The sequence below is a fragment of the Corvus brachyrhynchos genome, unplaced genomic scaffold (genome assembly GCF_000691975.1).
Source record: "Corvus brachyrhynchos isolate BGI_N302 unplaced genomic scaffold, ASM69197v1 scaffold30, whole genome shotgun sequence".
Taxonomy (NCBI): domain Eukaryota; kingdom Metazoa; phylum Chordata; class Aves; order Passeriformes; family Corvidae; genus Corvus; species Corvus brachyrhynchos.
The window spans coordinates 1,034,653-1,042,797 of record NW_008235742.1 but is presented as its reverse complement, the minus strand read 5'-3'; the positions used below and the strand labels follow the sequence as shown (position 1 = coordinate 1,042,797).

General features: G+C 59.5%; 2 protein-coding genes across 2 annotated transcripts in view; one reads left to right on the top strand and one right to left on the bottom strand.

Moving 5' to 3' along the window:
- Window positions 1–680, top strand: part of NT5C3B (5'-nucleotidase, cytosolic IIIB) — a 3,906-nt gene extending 3,226 nt beyond the window's left edge. The window contains exon 8 of the mRNA XM_017746722.1: window positions 647–680. Within this exon, the coding sequence (XP_017602211.1) occupies window positions 647–680 (34 nt within the window). The remainder of the gene's footprint in view (window positions 1–646) is intronic.
- A 586-nt stretch (window positions 681–1,266) lies between these two features.
- Window positions 1,267–7,139, bottom strand: FKBP10 (FK506 binding protein 10). The gene is made up of 10 exons (XM_008637819.2): window positions 6,851–7,139; window positions 5,346–5,491; window positions 4,833–5,022; window positions 4,410–4,555; window positions 4,114–4,303; window positions 3,719–3,864; window positions 3,414–3,603; window positions 2,938–3,080; window positions 2,613–2,776; window positions 1,267–2,323 (listed from the first exon to the last, which is right to left on the bottom strand). Exons 1-10 carry the CDS (start codon window positions 7,066–7,068, stop codon window positions 2,138–2,140), a joined length of 1,719 nt encoding a protein of 572 aa, XP_008636041.1. The 5' UTR covers window positions 7,069–7,139; the 3' UTR covers window positions 1,267–2,137.
- Between the last annotated feature and the right edge of the window lie 1,006 nt (window positions 7,140–8,145).

Genomic DNA, 8,145 nt, shown 5'->3' with positions numbered 1-8,145 from the left:
GACCCTGGACGTGGTCAATGGGATTCTGCGGTACATCCTCACTGAGACATGAGCTGGGGAGGTGTCCCAGCTCCAGCCACACAGCAGGCACTGGGCAGGGAATGTCCTTCCTGTGGCAGAGCTGGAGGGGACCTGCTGGTGCTGGCTGGGCTCCGTCCCGACCTCACTAATGCCCTCAGCCAGCCCTGGAGCAGGAGAGTTGAGATGGAGGAAGCTTTTCCATTCCCTTTACTCTAACTCTGCCTGACTCTGCAGTTTCCCACCCAGACTGACTCTATCCCACTTGGACTTCATCCCACTGGGAATTCATAGCTTCCACCTCCTGAGGCCACGACAAACCATTCCATCTTTCAGACAGAGATGTTCTGCACTTGCTTCAGCAACTGAGGGTGGAATGGAGACAGTTCACTGTGGGCCGAGGACAGACCCAGTTTAGATGTGTCACTGTGTCCCTGGCTAAGAAAGCAAGTCTCTCTCTCGTCCTGTTTTTTGCGGGCTTCAAAGCTCCCAGGCTGACCCTGGTGCCAGTCCAGCCACTGGGCTGGTGTGGCCCTGCTGGACATCACATCACCCAGCCCCACATTCCCCATGTAAACCAGCAGCTCTCTGGCCCCGTGTCTCAGCTCACCCGTCCCTCTCGCACCAGTACAGCTCTTACTGTGGAAAAAATGCTTTACTAGCCGTCCCTGAAGGCCCTGGAGCTCAGCTGCTGCTGCTGCCCAGAGCCAGAAGTAAGTTTGTCTGCCAGGGATCAGAGGAGGAGGGGTGGGCATGGGGGAGGAGAGGCCAGTGGCAGAATTTTGGGTTTTAAGGAATGTTTTACCTGACCATGTTTGTGTACTAAATTTCTGGGCTGATCCTGGGCTCTCAGAGCAGCAATAGGAAAAAGCCATTTTATTTCTGTATAACCTCTGGTTATGTGGGACTTTGGGAAGACCAGATTTGTTCTCTGTGTTGGAATAAAAGCATAATTGGCTAAAGCTGGGTCACGGGTGGTTTGTACCCAGCACCGAGGGGCTGGTGCTGGCAGCTTCCTCTGCTCCCCAGCTCCTCATCCCATCAGAGCCCCCCAGCCCTCACTGGGTGCTGGAGCTGAAGCCCTGTTGGCTTCAGTGGAGGATCCCAGGGGGGAATTCTGGTTTCTTTTGCCAGACCCAGGAGATGCTGGAGCCTGGAATCCCCCTGGGCACCGGTAAAGCTGGTCCCTGTGCCACTACCCCAACACATGGAAGTGTTTCATGGCAAAGTAACCAGACACAGTCAAACTCCTTGGAAACCTGGAGGAATTATTTATTTGGTGCAAGGCAGAGTCACCGTTTGAAGGGTTTGCTCTGCACTGCTGTGCTTCTGTGTTTCTTCTGTCCCTGTGGAGGACAGACTGTGCAGAGGCTTTGGGAGCTGGCAGGTACCAGAGCTGTGTTGGTCCCAGCCAGAGAACCTGAGCACTCCCAAGGCTGTGACCTGCATTTAGGCTCGAAACTAAATTGGTCTGATTTGTCTCAGTCACTGGGGGCTGGGAGGTGGGGAGGGCATGGAGGGGGATGATGCTGCTCCCTGAGGGCTGGAGGATGAGGGTCTGTTTCTCTTCTCCCAGCTGATGAGGGGTTTGCCAGACTTATGTAACAGCAGATGCCTGCAGAGTATCAGGGTTTCACCCTGGGAACCTGAGCCCCCTTCAGCCTCTCGTACCAGGGAGGATGGCAGCAGGGACAGAGCAGGGACTGGGACAAAAGGGTTCTCTTTCCTCTCTCTAAAGAATTCTAAGTGTGCCTATAAAAAACCCAAACCCCAACCCTAAACTACAAAATGGTGTGGTGGAGGTGAGGGGGAGCCCCCCTACATCCTGCCTGCCCCCTGAGGCAGCATGGACAGGTGAGGGGGGCTGGAGCTGGACCTGCAGTCACTGGTGGAGGATGAAGGGGCTTAGGGAGGGGACATCTTGTCTGGGTTTATTAGCTGGGGGCTGAGTTTTCCTGCTCAGGAAAACACATCAAAATACCCTCAGTTAATGAGAGGTGAAAATCAAAACCCACCCCCCTGCAGGACTGGGAGGGGCAGGGGCAGATTCCCGGGGTGGGAGACTGGCCATGACATGGCCAGGATGAGTCCTGTCTCCAGGAACAGTGGGGACTGCTCCTCAGAGCTCCTCATGAATCTTCTCCTGGTCCTCGTCCGACTTCAGCTTCAGCTCATCAGGTGTGATCTTCCCATCCTGGTTGCGGTCCTGGTTCTGGAACATGTCGGCAATGACTTTCTCCGGGTCGGAGCTGGGCATGAGGCGGCCTTTCCCCTCCGCCACCTGGGTCTTGATGAAGGTGGAGAACTGGAGAGGGGAGAGGGAAGAGATGCTGCTGGGGTCTGCGCAGCCAGCACTGGGCAGGGCAGGGAGACCACGGCCAACGCCAAGGACAGGCAGGGACTGGAGCAGAGGCTGCCCTCGGGGACACTGCCCGCACCCAGCAGCACTGCTTTGGGCTGGAGTGTTCTTCCTGCACAGCTCTGCAGGCTCCCAAGTGCCCAGGGGCAGCAGTGTCCTTCAAGTGCTGCTCTCTGGGGTGGGGTCCCCTGTGCCCCCATTTCCTCCTGCACCCCACCATGTGGGACCCACTCACCTCATCAGCAGGGATCCCCCCATCTTTGTTGAGGTCCATCTGCTCATACAGGCTGGCCGGCGGCTCCCCATGCCAGATGAAGAGGTAGCCCTCGGGAACCCCCTCCTCCATGGAGATCAGCTCCACCTCGAAGCGGAGCACGGCGCTGCCAGGCACCCCCCGGGCTGGAAACACAGCAAAGGCTCCAGCACCACGGGGAGCAAGGCAAAGCCCTGGCCCTGAGCCCCACAGCCGTGGCAGGGCAGGGGGGGATGGAGCCCAGCGGGGGCCCAGCAAGGCTGAACCCCCCAATTTGCATTGCACACGTTGGCCGCTGCTCCCCTACCTCCGCTCTCCCCGTGGCCCAGGTGTGGGGGGACGATGAGCACCCGCCTCTCCCCCGCACACATGTCCAGGAGGCCACTGTTCAGCCCCTCGATCACCTTGTTGGCCCCCAGAGTTACCTCCTGGGGCTTCCCGTAGTCGTGGCTGCAGGAGGCACAGAGAAAACAGTGCAGGTGAGAGAAGTCCCTCAGATCTAGTGGGCAGCCCTGAAATCCCAACCCTTCCATCCCACCATGGCCCAGAATCCCACATCCTCCATCCTGGTATGCCATGAAGTTCCACACCCTCATGCCACCGCCACGTCCATCCCACTGTGTCCCTTGAATCCTCCTCCTGCTGCCCCATTCTGCTGCCCTGCGGCCGATGCCACTGCTGCCTGCTGCAGAGCGGATGGTCCCGTGCTGCCCGGTGCCTGCCCACCCCCAGTGCCAGGCAGGATTTGGGCCCAGGAAGGATGGAAATACTCGGGGCACGCACGAGGAGAAGAGCCGGGTGCCGTCCAGCAAGGAGCAGTTGTAGTGGTAGCGGACAAAGTCCCGGTTGCGGGTGGTGACATTGCAGCCCTCGGGCCGGAACGTGGTCTCAATCTCCACTGGGTCCGCAGGGTTGTGGAAGTCGATGACGTGGACATCAAAGATGAGCACAGCTGAGCCGGGAATTTTATCTCCTGGAAGAGGAGGATGAGGAGAGCTGCTGGAGCGCTGCAGGGCTCGTAAAGCCTTTCCCTGCTTCTTCCCACATCCCTCGATGTGCTCGTCCCTCAGAGCCCTCTGCACGTTTACCTGCGCCGTTCTCCCCGTAAGCCAGGTGTGGGGGGACGACCACTCGCCGCTGCTCTCCCATGCAGACCCCCTGCAGGCCCTGATCCATGCCGGGGATGATGTAGCCCTTCCCAATGTAGGTGTTGTAGGTCTGATTGCGGGAGTAACTGCAGCAAGAGAACCCCCAGCACCATCAGTCCCCCCCAGCCCCTACACCCCACACCCCACCCCCCACCCCTTCTCCCATCCCCTCCTGGTCCCCCAGGAACCAAACCTTGCTCCTAGAGATGCAACAAACAGATATTGTCCTTTTTAGCCCATTTCATGCCCATTGTCCCCTCTCCAGCCTTTTCTTGCAGCCGTGGGGCAGGAGAGGACATCAGGGGCTCGCCCCATGCAGCCGCTTCCTCCCACACCTGGAGTCGAAAAGTGTCCCGTCCATGAGTGTCCCGTTGTAGTGGTACCGGACAAAGTCCCCGGTCACAGCCCGGCGCTTGCAGGACTCCGGCACCTCCAGGTGCTCCAGGAAGACACCATCCTTGGGATTGTGGAAATCCACCAGCAGCACACTGAACACCAGCGATGCCTGCGGTGGGATCACGGTCCCTGGGAGAGGACACGGTCAGCCTGAAGGAGGGTCCTACTGCACTTGGGGGCTCTGGTCAGAGATGGGAGGGAAGGGGCTGGCACGATGGGGTGGTGCCTGGCTCACCGTAGCCCTTCTCCCCATAGGCCAGGAACGGGGGGATGATGATGCTCCTTTTCTCCCCAGCACACATGCCCAGCAGCCCCTGGTCCATGCCCTTGATCAGCCACCCGGTGCCCACGTAGGTGTCGTAGGTGCTGCCCTTGCTGTAACTGGCGGTGGAGAATGAGAGTGGGGATGGCTCTGAGGCCACACCAGCAGCTCCAGCCAGGGCTGTGCTGTGCCAGAAGCTGGTTTGGGGGGTCAGGGAGCTGCACCAGCCCTGCTGGGGAGCCAGGGGGGAGTACAGGGTGAGGCTGCTTTGACTGTGTGCCCAGGCCGGTGTCTCTGGGTTTCAGCCACCCCTAGTGGCTCAATGTCAAGGCAGAGGGTATATCCCAGCCTTACAGCCCCATGTCCTGAGGCCAGGGTGCATCCAGTGGCCCATACCTGGAGTCGAAGGGGGTCCCATCCAGCAGTGTGCCGTTGTAGTGGTACCGCACGAAGTCCGAGTTCTCCACCGTGCGGTTGCAGCGCTCAGGTTTGGACAGGGTGGTGATCTGCAGCTTGTCATTCTTGTTCCAGATGTCCAGCATGACCACATCGAAGTACAGGGTGGCATCTGGGGGGATCAGCCCCGCTAAAGGGGCAGCAGCAAGGACAGAGCACCTTAAGTGGGACCAACACGGAGCCCAGGCCAGCCACAGGCTCTGTCCCCTGAAGCCTCCCCTGAACCCATCGCTGCTCAGGGCTACTGGAGACAGGTGCCAGCCCCTGGGCAAGCAGCACAGTCTGGCCAGAGCAGGACCCTTCATTCCCAGGGCAGCCCCACTTCAGCACCACTTGCCCTGGCCATGGAGCATGCATTAGTCTGCATCTACCAGGGGGGCACTGGAGCCCTGTCCCTGCTAACACCAGCCCTGAGGGGTTTGCTCCCTCAGCCCCCCGTGCCAGGGCCCTTACCCACGCCGATGCTGCCGTAGCCCAGGTGGGGCGGCACGATGAGGTGACGCCGCTCGTTCACGCACATGCCCTGCAGCCCCCGGTCCATGCCCGTGATCAGCCGCCCGACGCCCACCACACCGGCCACCGTGGCCCCTCGGTCATAGCTGGGGCAAAGGGACAGACCCATCAGAGGTGGGAAAAAGGTGGGGCAGAGTGGGGGGTCAGGGCTGCCCCCTCCCCGGGGTGCAGGTCTCCCATCACAGCCTGCGAGTCCTTGTGCTGCAGGCAGAGCCCATAGCTCCAAAACATGGATCCTGGTGGGCTCAATACCCTGCTGTTGGAGGGCAGCTGGCCCCTGGGGCACTGGTCAGGACTTCAGCCTGACCCTGCACCCCCAGAAGCTATCAACATCATCCCCAGATCTCACCCACTGAGCTGGGCTGGAGGCCGGCAGTTCTGGGGCTTCCTGCTGCTTCCAAATAATTTTGCAAATGGCACACTGGGGCTTTATGCACTGAGGAGGAAAGATGACATCCCAGCCTCATTTTTAAACTGCAAATTTGGTTTTATTTTTAAACCTTAAAATACTCCAAGAAACTACTGGGGCAGCAGATGTACTCCTGGCAGAGAATTCTTTTAGCAGTGAGTGTCCCCAGGTTCCCACTGCAGTTATTTTCTCCCCCATTGATTCTCACATGAAAGATAAGACACATCAAACTGTGAACGCCTTTGCTTTCCACAGCTCCAAAAAACACCTGCCTGGGAAATTTTTATTGCTACATGGTGCTACATGGTACATTGCCCCAGCACCGCCCCAGTTGTTTCTGTGCCCCCAGTTCTCCTCCCTGCTCATGGTGCTGCAAACCAGGGGCTGCCCCAACTCCAACCCTGATTTCCAGCCAGCGTGAGCAGAGCAGGGACGATGCAGGGGCCGAGGGACATTGAGCCCAGCAGAGCAAAGCCTCTGGGATAATGAAGGGTTTCGCCGCTGCCACGTCTCAAAGTGCTTTAAGCATTTTCCTGCCTGGGCAGCACATGCAGATACGTGTTCCTGAGGGCAGAACGTCCCAATTAGGGCCAAATCCTGCCTGCGCCCGGGACAGGCTATCCCACAGCTCTGCGGAGCTGAAGCCTGAGCAGGCTCCCTGGAGGGCTGGGGGCTTCTGCGGGACCTGGTGGGGCAGCCTGGGCAGGGGCTACGGAAAGGGGCTGCAGCTTGGGTTGGGGGTTTGCTTCAGGCCAGGCCGGGCCGCCCAGGCTGACACGTGTACAGGGCTCCCTGTGTTACCCCAGCACCCACCAAAAGCCCTCCTTGGGTTGAAAGCTGGAGGGTCTGGGCGTTGTCTGGCGCAGGCAGCAGCCTGCTCTGGCCTGGCTGCCCCTGCCCCGGGGCTGGGGGACGCATGCGGGGTCCCCGCAGCTGCCTGCCTGCCCCGGGATGCGGGCTGGGGGCTGGGGGAGGCATGCAGGGTCCCGGCGTAGCTGCCCCCCGCATGCAGCCGGCACAGAGCCGCAGGCGATACCTGGAGTCAAACTTTTTGCCATCTTTAAAGGTCCCATTGTAGTGGTAGCGAATGAAATCCCCCATCTGCGCCTCCCGCAGGCAGATTTTGGGAATATAGTATCTGTCTATCACCACGTCTTCTAGGGGGCCGGGGTCGCCCAGCGCCGGGACCCCCAAGATGCCCAGGAGGAGGAGGAAGAGGAGGAGGAGGCAGCGGCTGCCCGGGGCCACGGCCATGGCGCTGGGGCTGAGGCGGCGGAAGGGCCCGGCGGGGGGAAGGAGCAGGGCGGGGGCTTCAGGACGCCCCTTTCCTGCCCGGGACGCCCCTTGCCTTCGCTTTCCCTTCCCCTCCGCCCGCCCAGCCCGGCCCTCTTGGAATTTCTGTAGACGTGTCCGGGCCCCGCCGCGCTCCCCCCGCCGCGCCGAGAGCTGACACCGCGGCAGAGAACGATTCACGGCGGGAGGGGCTATTCTTTTTCCCTCTTTTCTTTTTCCTCTTTTCCCCCTCCTTTTTTATTTCTCTTTCTCTCCCTCTCTTCCCTTTTCCTCTTTTTTCACTCTCATCTTTATTTTTTTTTTTCCTCCTCTCATTGTTTACTCTCTCTCTTTTTTTTTTTTTTCCTTGGGCAATTCCTCCTCCAAAGGAAAAGCTGACGGAGGCATTGGGGAGCGGCTGTGCGGCTGCAGGCCCGGCCTGGCCCCAGGTCCTAGAGTTGCTGTGTCTCCTCCTCCTTCTCTTCCTCCTTCTGCCGCTGCCAGGTCATTGCACTTGACCCAAGATGCTGCTGCCCAGTCCCAGCAGTTCAGGAGAGTAAATAAAAGGAAATAAGTGTTTTAATAACGAGTCTGCTGCTGGCAGAGCCTTTACTGAATGGCAATGATTTAAAAAGTGAAACTCTCCTAGCAGTCCTTCCCAGACAAACACAGCCTCAAAGGCTCACGGAGGTGTTGCCCACACATCCCTGCTTCCCCAAATCCATCAGCAGGTAACAGGGCCCGTGGCAAGAGCCTTTGGCAAGTGCCAGGTGAGAAATGCAACAGGCCTTGAACCTGAACCCAAACCCCAACCCAGCTCCTCTGAGGCTGAGTGCTACCAGTGAGAGCAACAGCTCCAGCAAAGCACTGCCAGCTCCCTCAGCTCAGCCCCGGGGTGCTCTGCAGCCCCCCAACACACCCCACCGGGGCTGAGCAACTTCAGCGCTGCCTGGAGCAGCCTGAGGGAACTCGGGGCTCTCCCCATGGCACGGGGTCAGGGCCTCGCTCTGCACCAAGTGAGTGCTGACAGGGGTGGTGGCACCAAAGACGTGTGTGGAC

What these genes read in the sequence shown, in the direction of transcription:
- FKBP10 (XM_008637819.2), bottom strand. Translation starts at nt 7,068, where the DNA reads ATGGCCGTGGCCCCGGGCAGCCGCTGCCTCCTCCTCCTCTTCCTCCTC. An exon ending in GGCAAAAAGTTTGACTCCAG is followed by an intron (nt 5,492 to 6,850) that starts GTATCGCCTGCG and finishes CCTTTGCCCCAG; the next exon opens with CTATGACCGAGGGGCCACGG. An exon ending in CTATGGGGAGAAGGGCTACG is followed by an intron (nt 4,304 to 4,409) that starts GTGAGCCAGGCA and finishes GTCCTCTCCCAG; the next exon opens with GGACCGTGATCCCACCGCAG.